The following is a 13,673-nucleotide window of genomic DNA, read 5'->3' on the forward strand; positions in this document are numbered from 1 at the left end:
CGGAGCCTCAGTGGCATAGGGCGCCCTCCTCTTGGGCCAGCAGCAGCAGCAGCAGCAGCAGCAGCAGGACGAAGAGCAGCAGGAGCAGGAGCGGCGACATGGCGCGCTCTGGCGGGTGGCCGGGGCGCCTGCAGGCGGCGGGAGGGCGGCTGGGCCGGAGGTGGGTGGAGGGCACGGTGGGGACTGGGCGGCGACGCGAGCGTTGCCACGTTGCGGGCGACGCGGGTCCCTAGCACCCGCCCGCCCACGTCAAGGTTTGTTTAATAATCGCCCGGGTATTTATGGCTAGGGCTCCGGGCGGCCGCGGGGGAGCCAGGACACCGCGCCGGGCAGCGGATGAGGCGCGGAGGCTGTGGCCCAGGGCACCTCCCCCCGGCTTCCCGAACCCTGCCCGGTCCCACCCGAGGGGGAGGATGGAAACACCAGCCGCGCTCTGAGCCCCTCAGGAAGATAACACCCTTCCCGCCTTATCACTCCGCGGTCCTGCAGAGACCATTGCCTCTTCCCTTCCACATCTCCATCTCCCACAACGAGGCCGAGCGGAAAAGCGAGCGATGGCGGAAAACCTGAGGAAACTGGTCTCCAACGAATCTTTACGATCGATGCAGGACAAGCTAGAGTCCTGGCTGAGCGAGTACAACGTGAGTTAGGGTGGGAGACCCCTGGGGCCCGCCCTCCCTCTAGTGCCTTGCACACACAGATCTCGGCGGGGGTTTCTTAGGGCCGGCCGCTTTGCAAAGCCTCAGCGTTTGCGATTCCTAACGGGGACCCAGCCTTGGACCCAGATCGCGGGGAAGGAAGGAGGGGCACGCGTCTGCCGCTGCCCTTTTCTCCCCGCCGGGAGAGGCGGCGCAGGGGCCGCGCGGAGGGCAGAGCGCGGGACTCGGAGTCCGCGAGGAGAGAGCGCATTCTGCCCAGCGGTAACCAAGGACGCTGGCGGCCCTAGCAACGGGAAAGAGCTGTGATCCGCCGCCGTGCTGGTCCAGCCTGCCACTCTCCCTTGCATCCCCTCCGCCAGCAACCCACCCCTTCACCTCCAATTCAAATTTTTTACTACACCCTTCTTCCTGCCTTTCCGCGAGTCTCCCATTCTGAGGATACCCAGTGGTTGTATCAGAATGAATTTTTATAAAAATACACTCAGGAGTTATTACACAGAAATCAGTGAAACGAACACTTGTCAACATTGCGGGTTTCACTTGTGTGCAGGTCAGCATGGCAAGTAACGCAGTTTCAACACCAACGCAGATTTCAGAAGGCCTGTTGCCAAGGCTTTTGTAAGAAGCCAATATTCTGTCATCAAACCCATGAGCGTTCTTGAAGTCTCATTAATCCCTACCCAACTCGGGCTCCGTCTGCCTTTAACAGGAGAGTCCCACTCTTACATAGCAAGTAGAAGGTGAGGCAGACAGAGCTGAGGAATCAGCCTCCCTAGGGTCTAGGTCTGGCACTGCATAGCTAAACGACCTGGGGCAATTCTCCCTGTGTCTCAGTACCTCGTCTGTTAAATGGGAGAGACTGGACTAGACGAGATGTCAAGTTCTTTTTCAGATCTCAGTTTTTTGAGTCTAGATCAGCTTGTTTCTGAAAACCTACCAGGAAAAATACAAGTGGGTGCTGTCCTGAGTCCTTGGGCTTTCCTGTTCACCCTTTAACCAGGGGTCTTGGGGTGGAGGAGAGCTCAAAGAACAGCTCCAGTTTTCTCCTTGCCTTCCTTTCTAGTGTTTATTCCCTTTGCCCACTTTTAAAGCACTGACTATTCCTTCTCCATCAAGATTTCAGGAAAATTAAATTTACCTGTTCGTCACAAAAGACTTGGGTTCCTCAACACCTTTAAAAGTATGTGCTTGCTACTTATCAGGGGTTAAGAGTAACAAATCCTAGTACATGTATTCATCCTTCTTAAAACTACGTCTTCCAAAAAAATGTTTTTATTGCCCTGTGGCCTAAATAAACTCTGAATTTTAAAAAATATACTCAGTTTGTCACAAGACAACATTTAACACAAATGACACACCAGCATTTGGCTGGATTAAATTGAACGACTGTTTTAGAAACTACCTGTAAGTACTGAGAAATGCCAAAGTTTATTACACTTTCCCTTCTTGGTAACAGTGGTCCATCCAATTCCTCTGTTCTCACTGAAACCTTTTCAATCTAGCTTCCCTCCTGCCATCACCCCAACCCCCCACCACACACACACACATAGTAGAGACTGCACATTCAGAGACCAATGCCTTTCCAAATTTTGTGGCCATTTTTTGGGCACCATCATTTTTCCTGAGTTGTCTGGCATCTCTGTTGCATTTGACTGTTGACATCTCCATTCTTCTAAGGTTCTAATAATCTGTTATTTTTCTCCTTGCCTTACCCACTTGCCTCCTGTGGCTGTTCTTTAAGGGCCAGACTTTAGAGATCTTCTCTTCAACCTCCATTCCTGCTTCATCTCTTAATTCATATGCTGATGAATCTCATACTTATGTTCATGTAATTTAGGGCCTGTTCTCAACTAGGCTCTGACTTCTCCAGTTGCTCACTGGACATTTTCAGCTGTGCTATTGTCATCTCAAGGTCAAATCAATCTAAAACCAACCTATTCGCTCCCATGTCCCAACCACTGACCTCTTTCCTTACTCTTTTGTCTTCGTCATGACTCCACATCCTTTTCACCAACATAGTCTGTTGGTACCAGCTTCTAAATTCTCACAGAACCTGAGCACTTCTCACCACCTCCACTGCTACCACCCTTGTCCACCTTTGATCATCTTTCTTCTGGATTATTACAAAAATAATAACCCAAAGTGGTTCTTCTAAGTGTCAAGTCAGATCAAGTTACTCCTCTGGCAAAACCCTCCAAACTTCCTATCTCAGAATAGAAGCCGAAGTTCCTACAATAGCCATCAGGCTCCTACACAACTGTGCTCCTTTAAACTCTGTCACGTCATCTATTATTTTTTCTCTTGCTCAACCCACTCTAGCAATACTGGCCTTCTTGTTCCTTCTAGAGCAAAGCTGTCCAATAGAACTTTCTATGATGAGGGACATGTTCTGTATTTGCACTGTCCAATATGGTGGTTATTGGGCATTTGAAATGTGGCAAGTGCAAGCTGAGGAACTGAATTTTTAATTTCATTTAAGTTTAATTAACTTAGATTCACATAGTCTCGTATGGCTAGTGGCGACTGTAGTGGACAGAACAGTTCTAGAGCACGCCAGCCATGCTCTAGCTTCAGGCATTTTGCACTCGCTATTCCTCTCTGCCTAGAAAACTTTCACGTGTTGATATTTCAACGAGATATCAACATCCTCACTTTTTCACCTTTTTCAAGTCTATGCTTAAATGTCACGTTCTCAGGAGAGACCATTCTGTTTCCAATTGTAATCTCTTACCCTCAACCCTGGCACTCACTGTGTTCCTTCTCTGCTTTATTTCTTCTCTAATATCTACACTTTCTAAATTTTTACTTATTTACTCTTTTATTTTGTGTATTATCAGTCTTCCCTCACCCCTCCTCCCGCTAACATAGTAAGCTCCAGTGGGGAGAGATTTCTCCTTTTTTTTGCTCATCACTATATTCCCAGCACTTAGAATAATGCTTGGCTGCTAGTAGTTGCTCAATAAATAATGACTGACTGAATGCCCCCGCCATTCTCCCCGATCGCAGTTTTTTGGACTCATTTTTCTTCTTAAGACCTCGTATCCAGTATTGAATTTATAATGATCTCCAATTACCTTTAATTCAGCCTTTATTAAAATTGGATTGAAACCAGAACAAATGAGAGAGTGCAAGTGTTTTTAACAGTTTTTTTGTGTAGCTAAAGAGAGAGGATGAGAAAATTTCTATACACCACCTACCAAAATTTAGGTTACATCTAAACTTATTCTGCATCTTGTCATCTGTAGTTTGAGTTTTGGTCAATTGCTAAGAGCTTTCCTGTAATACTGTACGGTTGTTTTATTAGTTCCAAGGACTTTTGATTTGAAACCTTAAGATGAAGCATATTCACTGTAGCAAACTACGTTTGTTAAAATGTTGGTTGTAGAGAACTATGTTCATTAAAAGCTGTAATTCATATTTGCTATGGAAGGTTGATTTTGCTGACTGACCACATTGATTTAGTTCTAATTAATTCAGCAAAAGAAAAGCCATATATACTCCTCGAGAATTAGGAACATGATTAAAGTTATCTCCCTAGGAAAAAGTTATTTTCAGGTAAAATAGATAAATAACTTGAACAGATTAATTCTAAAACACAATGCAAAATTTTGATTTTCCTCCAAACTAGCCATTATTTGGATTAACAGTTAGATCCTATTTAGTTTTTCTTCTAAGCTTCTCTCATATAATTTTCTTCATATTCATTCCCGTTTCCTCTGCCTTACTCCGGCCATCACCACCATTTCGTGCACAGCCTGTTTCATTGTGTCCTATATATGTTGTCAGAGACAGTAAATTCTTTAAAAATGTAATTTTCTGCCCCAGAGCCTTTGTTTTTTGTTTATTTGTTGGCTTGTTTTTAATCTTAGTAACATCTAGGAATATTCTGGGCCTTAGGAAAAACTGCTTCTTGCTTGATTTTTAAAAAATTAAAAAAAAATCCAAGAAGAGATATTTTTCAAACCCCCCCTAGATAAACAAATCATGAAAACGACAGCAAACATTGCTGACTTGTTTTCTTTTAGTTATTAAATAGATGCTGACTAACTACGCTACTTGGCCTTTAAAACTTGGAGTCCACTAGAAGTTCAGGGACAGCTTGGTGTGAATATGTAACTTTCAGAAATTGTTTTCCTCCTTTGTGGTTACTAAGAATGTTGGTGAGAGTCCTAGAGAATCTTTTCTTGTTCAACCAAGAACTGAGACAATTATTAAGAGCTTAATAATTCATTCAACAAATGGTTACTTAGCTTCTGCTATGTGTAAAAGTTTGGGTTAGACACTCTCTATTTACACATTTAGCAGTGTACATTTATTCATTAATTTATTAATTCAACAAATATTTTTTCAGAACTTATGATGTCCCTATCTGTGCTAGGTGTGGGGAATAGAAATGTCAGCTGCATCTTAATGATGAGCTTCAAGTTGGAGAAGAGGACGAAGGATGGAGGAAACAGCATGTGCAAAAAGCAGGGAGGAATCAAAAAGCTGGCATAGGTGAGGGGCCTGTGAATTTTGAAGGCAGGGAGTGGACGCGAGATGATGCTGAGGAGGTGATGTGGTGGGGCCAGATGGTCAAAGCCTTGGGTGGTGTGTTAAGGAGTTTGAACTTTATCCTGAGAGCAATGGGGAGAAACTAAAAGCATTATGCAAGGAGGAGATATGTTTGGATTGTGTTTTAGAAAGGTTGTTCTAGCTGTTGCATGATGGGAAACTCTAGGGAGAACCGACGGGGCTGGGCGATACTTTAGGCAAGAGATTATATGAATCAGTCTCTTATAAACTATGCTGACACATTTAGTAAACAAGGTCAAAGACTCTGAGAATGGTCCTTAAGGTTAATGTAAGAGTATGCTGGCCCACATGCTCCCAGTTTATCATGCAACATTTGTATGGTTTTATTGGTCAATTCTGTAAAAGGGTCAAATAACCACCTACGCAGAACTGGATTCTAATTACCTCATTACTCCATAGAGATATTAAGATGAGAAGAGAAATCAACCTCCTTACAGTATTAGCAGTCCCCAGAGAAGGTCAACTCTGGGCTGAAACTCTCCTCCCTCTGAGATGCTTTTGTTTCCACCCAGAGTCTGTGGACTAGGGAGTTAAACTTTGCTGAGAGGCTCTGAGATTTATTACTTTTTAAAATGTGCTGTATGTAATTACAGTAGCAAATGGTAAGAACTTACCATACCCTTAATAACTCCTTCTCTAAGATAGGGGTTACGATATTCCTTAAAGTAAAATAATGGACACCAGGACATTACAATCTGGAAACTTTTGATCGTTTGATATATGAGTGGGGACGGTAGGGAGGGCTGGTGGTGCTACTCTCGCATTACTCTCCTCTTGTGTGACAGAAATCTGCACTACAAGTGAAAACAGCATATTAAATATCGGCACATAAAAAGGAGATCTTAAAGTGATGTCTACTCTGTTTGTTTTAGAATAATCTTTGAGGTTGAAATGGAGGCTGCCTTTGCCAAAATATGCCTGATTCTTAGTACAAAAGGGCGATGTAGTTGCCATGGTGTGTTCAAACAGACTCCCTGGCCGCCTTCACCCCTTCCCCTTAGTAAGCATACTTCTACATTCTTGAGCATTTAATCTAATTAGTAAATTTGAAGAGAACATTTTTCTTCCCTTCAGGACCTTTATCTCTTTACTAGCCAGACTATGCTGCAGTAATGAATAGAACGCCAATTCTTAGCATCTCAGCATAACAGAGATTTATTTCTCATTCACGCAAAGTCTGATGGCAGCTCTCCTCCGTCATTGGCTCGGCTTCAGGCACCCTCCATCTGGTGGAGCTGCAATCTCATCATGAGACCTAGAGACCTCAAAGGTCTGCAGGGGAAGAGAGAGTGCGAAGAACTTGTGCTCCTCTTATGTTATATACATCACTTCTACTCGCTGTCCGTTGGCCAGAATTAGCTATGTGGCTCCAATCTAATTGTAAGGGATCCTGAGAAATATGAGAAAGCACGTGGAATATTTAATTGGTTCTGCCATTTCTGCCAGTTACTAATGATGAATTCATGGCTACAGAAGAAATTGACAAGTGGTTAAGGATTTTATTTTTAATGGAGATGCTATCAACTTTTTTATTTGACTTTTCTTATTTTCCTCTTGGACAAACTGGTTGATGTAAACATCATCATTGTTTAAATCTTAAGGAGAATAAATAACCAAAGAAATCCAATAGTAATATTAACTATGGGTCAAGACACTAAAATCCAGTGGAGAAGCCTAAATAGAACTTTTGCTAAATTGATGGGGTATATATAAGCCTCCTTTTTCCTGTATCTAAAATTCAATGTTTCAGTTTTAAAACTTTGTTGTGGAGGTTGTGGTGTGGTGACAAGGTCAGCCATGAAGTAGAGTAGAGGGTTGATTTGGGGAACAAAGTCTTGTACTTGAAAGGCTGCCCATATGTGGGACTACACTTCCCTACAGGAAGAGTCGTTGCCTGTTATTTTCTACATTCTAAAGATGAGAAAACCAAACCTCAGGAGGGCAGTTCACCTGCCCAAGGTCACTCCACTAGTAGAAAGAGTGGAGCTTGGATTTGAAACTAGATCTTTTGCTTGCCAAGTCCATTCTCTTATCTCTTACAAGGAAGGGAGGGTGTAAGGCAATTCCAATTACTTGCTGCGTCTGTTTTCTGCCATCCTTTCCCCTATCCCCATACCCTGGACTGTGGAAAAGAAGAAGGTAGAAATTAGGCCTTTCGTTTTCCCCATGGCCAACTGCAAGGAGCTGCGAAATGCTGCCCCTCAGACTAGTCTCCACATACTTACTGCTATTCATTTCTTTTCCTTGCTCATCTACAAATTCTCTAATTGGCAGGTTTGGAATGATATTCTTGTTGTATGTAAATGAATTAAAAAAAGTATTTTTAAAAAATGAAAAAAGTCAGGTAAATCATTTAATGTTGTAATAGCATTCATATTTTAAGAGAATATTGTGATGAATCCTTTGGTACTAATTCTTATCTAATATATATGAAGCATATTTTGTGTGTGTGAGACTGAAGTTTCTTAAAGTGGAAATAACTACATTTTTTACTGAAACTGATAGATTTAAATGGCTTTTCAAACCAAAGTTTGCAAGTTGATTAGCAATATTTAGTGATAAATTTTGTTAATTTAGTGATGATAAATTTTCTTTCTCATGTTGTGGAGGTGATTCAGGATTAGAAATAGAATAGTAGGTATGAGAGAACCACTGGTAGAGGCGTGGATGATCTGGCTTTCATGAAAGGAGATGTTAATAAGGTCAAGGCTGCTCAGAAGTGAAGGAAGTGAAAAGGATCAAAGGATTGGTGGTCATCCTGGTGCGCACATAAGGTGAGCAACGGCAAAGCAGGATAGTGGCTGGAGTGGAGAGAATCGCTGGAGGAAAGTAAGGCTGAGTAAGTCCTGTGGAGGCATACTATGAAGGACCTTGGAAATTAGGCAACATTTAGGCTCGATTGCTCATGTGCTTTTGTTTGGACAAGAGAGTGGTGACATTGAAGGGATGGCAACAAAGCCGCTATCCTGTTGCTCTGCTTCCCCACACTGTGAAACTTCTTGAAAGAGTAATCTGTCCTCATTGCCTTTGCTTCTTCAACTCCCATTTGTTCCTCAACATGGAACAATTTGGAAGTACCTCAAATATGCCTACATCATTCTGCTATAACTGCTCTCATAACAGTCATTAGAGGCCACCTGATGGTCAGTCAAGTCCAGTATGTTTTTTCCCTAGTCCTTATCTCCTTGATTGGTCTGTAGCAATGGACACATCTTATCAAAATTTATGGCTTTAGCTACTTCCCAGATGCTGGTGACTCCCAAATCTATCTCCAGCTAGGGCCTTTCTCCAGAGCTCCCAACCTAAATGGCCATCTGCCTTCCAGACAGCTCCATGTGGATGCTCCACATCCTCTAACCCAACACGAACCAAACAGGACTGGTTTTCCTTTCTCTAGTTTTGCTGGTTCTCTGCTTGTGGACTCTGGTTGGGCAATGGCATCACAATCCCCTCTGTAGCCCAAGTCGGAAACCTGGGCCCCTTTACTCTTTACCATGCCTCATCAATGGGTTCATCAAGCCCTGAGGATTCTACTTCTCAAATAGAAGTCAAATATCTCCTACTTTTCCCCTCTAACTACGATTACTTTTATTCAAGCTTCCATCATTTCTTACATGTGTGGGAAAACCAGCTTCTAGGGTATGTTTAGGGCAGATCTCAAGTGAACTTTGTTGCAAAAATACCTGCAGCTGCAGGCCAAAGACTCACAGGTATAGCAGCTTCATGCTGTCCAGAGAATTCTGCCCCTAACAGAGCTCACAGTATTTTTACAGCCATCATGATTACAAAAGGAGGCATTTGCCCATCTCTGTTGCACAGGGGTGGGTAGCTTTAAAAGAACATGATTTCTTTATGTTAATAGTGCTGATGATTATATTCCTGAATATTCTCCCCCTTTCTTTACCTCTTGCTTTCCCCTCTGCATGAAGCCACTAGAATAAGTTTGAAGATTAAGTTCCACACCTATAATATGGCCTATTCCTATTGGTTTCCCTGCCTGCATCATGCCCACCTCCAATCCAACTTGTATACAGCTGTTTGAGGAATCGTTTGTGTGGCTCCTCATTGCCCATGTCAGTGACTCTCAACACGGCCAAGGCACTATCCCCTGGGGCAGTGTTTTTAAGACTTACACACAGAAATCAATGCTTTTTACTTCACACCATAGCGCACATACACCCTTATGCATATCTAACTGAAGCAAAAGTTTCACGAATAACTCTTAGCTTTAGTAATTGTGATATACTCTGTTTTCCCTTTCATTAATTTTTTTTAGGGGGTGCTGGTTGAGACTCACTAAATTGCTCTCACTTCCCACAAATGCTGTGGTTCTCAATCTTGGTTTCACATAAAAATCATCTAGAAATCTTTTTAAAAATTTCAATGCCTCCATGCCCCACACTAGAGCAATTAGAAGTTCTTGGAGGAGGAACTCAGAAAGCTTCTCAGGCGAAGGCTTTCCTGAATCTCTTGGCTTCTTACTGCTTCCTCTTTTGAGCCTCACCTCTGAAATCTGGACCTACTTTTACAGCAAGTAGTACCTGGTTTAGCATTTATTTAGATGTATATCTTAGACTATAAATTCCTTGAGGGCAAAAGGCTATGTCATTCATCACTGTGTCCCCAGCATCCAGCACATAGTAGCCCTGTCCACAAAGATTTGTTGAGAATATAAATGCATGAGGGAAGCAGAGAATAAGCCACGCCCTTCTGCTTCCTGAAACCATCTCCTTCTTTTACTTCCTGGTTCTTCTTCATCTTTCCTCCTGGTTGTCCTCTTATTTCTTACTGCTCTTGTTTTGTTTTTCATTCACTGGCCCCTCTTCCTCCGCCCACTGCTGAAATAGCAAAATTGCCCTCTGCTCTGCCCTCAGGTGTCTCCCTACTCTATACTCTTTCTCATGAGTATAGAGTGATCTCATCTTTGCATATGGCTGTCGCTCTTCCCATCTGCTGACTGCTTCCAAAGCCACACCTCCAACCCCTACCTCTCTTCTGAGATCCAGATTACTTTCTAACTGCTTTTGGTAAATCATCGTGGTTGAGAGCTTGGTTCCAGTGTCAGAACCTGCAGAAATGGGTTTATGTTCCAGCTTAACCACTGTTTCTTCCAAATTGCTTAAGATCTTTGTTTTCTTCTTTGGTGAATTTGAGGTGATGGATGGTATCCAATTTGTAGGGTTGTTAAGAGGAGTAAACAAAACAGTGTGTTTAAAGCTCTTAGCACAGTGTCTGGCTGGCATAGAGTAACTGCTCAATAATTGTTAGGTAGTATTACTAGATGTCTCTATCTGAAGGTCCTCTAGAACCCCTACACAGTCCGAAAACAGTATCCCACCTCTCATACCTCTTACCTGTTCCCAAACCTCTTGACTTTCTCCTCAAGTAAAGCTAGAATCAGTGGGACCTTGGCTCATACAGATGTGATTTGGGGCTGGGAAGGATCTTTAGGGGACCCTTGGCATCTCCACAGCCCTCAGCATCTCTCAGCCAGACAGTTACAACTGCCTACCTTCCCACCAGACTCACTCTCTAATCCAGACTCTATCTGGTCTGCTCCTGCCAGAGTGATTTTTGTAAAATGCAAAGCAAGTCTGACCCTGTCGTACCCATCCTCCTCTACTTGCCCCATTAACTCTTTCAGTGATGGGATAAAGCCCAGAGCCCTTCCTGTGGCAAATAAAGTCGTTCATTATTTGGTGTCTAGACTCCATATTCCACTTTCCCCTTTAATATGCCATGCTGCTTCCAGCCTTGGTACCTGCTGTTCCTCCTCTTGAAATCTCCTTTCTTCTTACCCCTCCCCCTTCACCAGAGTGTGTTTTGTTTCTTCTATAGCTCACTACCCACCTAGAGCCCTTAATAAACTCTCAGGTAATTATTCATCCCCTGTGTGTGTTTCCCACTATCCATCCCACTCCCCAGCTGGTGAACTCATTGACAACAGGCAACTTTTTATTTTTTGTTACCTGAGCTGCCAGCCCAAGACCTTACGTAATAGGAACTCAATGATTTATGAATGAATGAACTTTGAGAGTCTGTGCTTTGGAATTAGGAGACAGTATGATTAGTTCATATCTTTGCTCTATTTATCTTGTGTGAGTAATTGTTTGGTAGAACAATATGACTCCATTGCAACTTGAGTATCTTGTGCAATACTTTGTGTTGGAAGGTGTAGTGTGTTGTGACATGTCTTGGGAACAGGAACTGTCTGACATAGTATATTCTCTTCTGTTATTTAAGTTGTGTGTACAAACTCATTTAACAAACATTTCTTTGGACACGTAATTTGTACCAGGCACTGGGCGAGGCATAGGAGCATAGGGTAATAATACTACAATAATATTTATGTTTATTATGCACCTCCTCTACTCTGCACCTAAGTTTTTAGCTCGTGAGATCAACCACCTCCTAAACACAAGTAAACAAAGGCTCATATTTAAAATGTCTTTTCTAAGGGAATGCAGCTAATAAGTGGAGAACCAAATTTTAACAAAGGTTTGCCTTGTTCCTAAACCCATTGCTCCTTTCAATACCGCATACCACCTTGTAGGTACTGATTGTTGAACACCTTCTGTCTCTGTAAATTTGCTATTTACTGAGGTGCTGGATATGTATTATTTTGATTTAATTTTCTTAACGCTCTGCAAGGCATTATCCCTATTTTCCTGGAGAGGAAACGGGCTCAGAGAGGTTGAGTAACCTGTGCAGGATCACACAGAACTGTGGCAAGAGTTGAGATACTCACTCTGGTTGGCTTGCCCCCCAAGCCCCTTCTCTGTCCACTTAGCATATGGTGTCATCTAGTCAGAGGGCAAAAGGCTATAAAGGAAGAGTTGAAGTTCCTTGTGATAAGAGCAGGAGTAAAAGAGCAAGGACAAGGAGTTGTTGGTTCAATGAGAAGGAATGGAGATAGCTGTTCAGGCTGTGGGTTCCAAATGTTTTGATCATGTCAGTATTATGCTGTTAAGTCACTCATTCATTCATCAAATTTCTTGGGCCCTTCCATTTGCTATGGATACTAGTGGCAATGGATACAAACAAGAGAAAGACAAAATCATTTTTTAAAAGAACTCATGGTCTCTTAGGGAGAAGGGGATAGAAGGATGAGACAGAGAAACAAATGGCTGCAACAGAAATAAGTGCTACAGCAGAGCTAGTCACCAGGTACTATTTACCAGGCACGGAATATAAACCAGCAGCTCCTCCAGGTTATGACGAGTCCATTCTATCCAAGCTCCTTACCAGGCCTGCAAAGCCCTCCAGGATCTGTCCGGTCAGCCTCTGACCTTTTGTGCTTCCTGCATATGCACCTACTTTTGGTTCTCAAGGTTGTCAAACTCCTTCCTGCAATAGGGCCTTTGCCCTTGCTGTTCCCACAGCCTGGTGTGCTCTTTCTCCAGTGCTCTGCAGCCAGGACTTAGCTCAAATGTCTCCTCCTCAGAAGGGCCTTCCCTGACTGCCCTCCCCATTCACTCTTTGTCACGTCATCCAGTCCTCCTTCTACTCCAGCTTAATCATGATCCACAAGTCAGTGTAGTTTAGTAGTTAAGAGCATGGACTCTGGAACCAGGCTGCTTGGGGTCCAGTATCAATTCTGACCTTTTACTAGCTAAGTAACCTGGGCAAGTTATTTAACCTCTCGTGTTTCAGTTTTCTCATCTGAAAATGGCTATGATAATAATGGTACACCTGTCTCATAGTGTACTATACTATTGTCGGGATTAACTGAGTTTATATATGTAAAGCATTAATAGTGCCTGGCATATAGGAGGTATGTGATGTGAACTTCTCCTCTTCATTCCAGTTTCCATCCTCCTTGAACCCCGCTTCCTGTCTCAGGATTCGTATTGCCCAGGAGGCACCCACTACTTGTGCCTTATTATGGCTTGAGGTGACACATAAATCTCTGCATTTTTCCACCCACATGATTTGTTTGTTGCTTGTAGTTGCGGTCCTTCCTTTAGAGTTAGACTCAATTAGAGGGTTGGCTAATGAGGAAATGGTAAAAGCTCACCAAAGAGATGACAAAAGCAGAATAATAGCTAAAAGGCTCACCTCTTGGCTTCTTCATGTTCTGTTCTTATTGCTTAGAATATGCTACAACCACTTGAACCAACCACTCCTTTCCCCAGGTTTGCCTAATTTCTTCTCTGCTTGGATTTCCCTTCCTCTTGGAAGTCTTCCCTAACTTTCCAAGACAGTGGGCTCTTGAGTAGACCTTGTCCTCACCCCTCTATAAGAGTTATTATTCCACTGCAGGGTAACTGACTACTTTCCTGTTTCCGCCCCTAATCTGCATTGCCATCTGGCCTGCATCTAGTCTGGGCCATCTTTTTGTCTTATTCTCCATTGTATCCTCAACCCAGTGATACCTTCTTACTGTTAACAAGTAGTGTTCTTTATGCACATATTGAACTTAGGTAGAGGACAAGAACC

At 43.0% G+C, this 13,673-nt stretch overlaps 1 protein-coding gene across 1 annotated transcript in view; it reads left to right on the forward strand.

Annotated features, from left to right (window-relative positions):
* The first annotated feature begins 293 nt into the window (after positions 1 to 293).
* SPATA18 (spermatogenesis associated 18) overlaps positions 294 to 13,673 on the forward strand; it is a 38,089-nt gene continuing 24,709 nt past the window's right edge. The window contains exon 1 of the mRNA XM_058546383.1: positions 294 to 641. Coding sequence (XP_058402366.1) covers positions 555 to 641 — 87 coding nt within the window. The 5' untranslated portion in view covers positions 294 to 554. The remainder of the gene's footprint in view (positions 642 to 13,673) is intronic.

This window comes from Diceros bicornis, chromosome 8 (assembly GCF_020826845.1).
Source record: "Diceros bicornis minor isolate mBicDic1 chromosome 8, mDicBic1.mat.cur, whole genome shotgun sequence".
Lineage (NCBI taxonomy): Eukaryota > Metazoa > Chordata > Mammalia > Perissodactyla > Rhinocerotidae > Diceros > Diceros bicornis.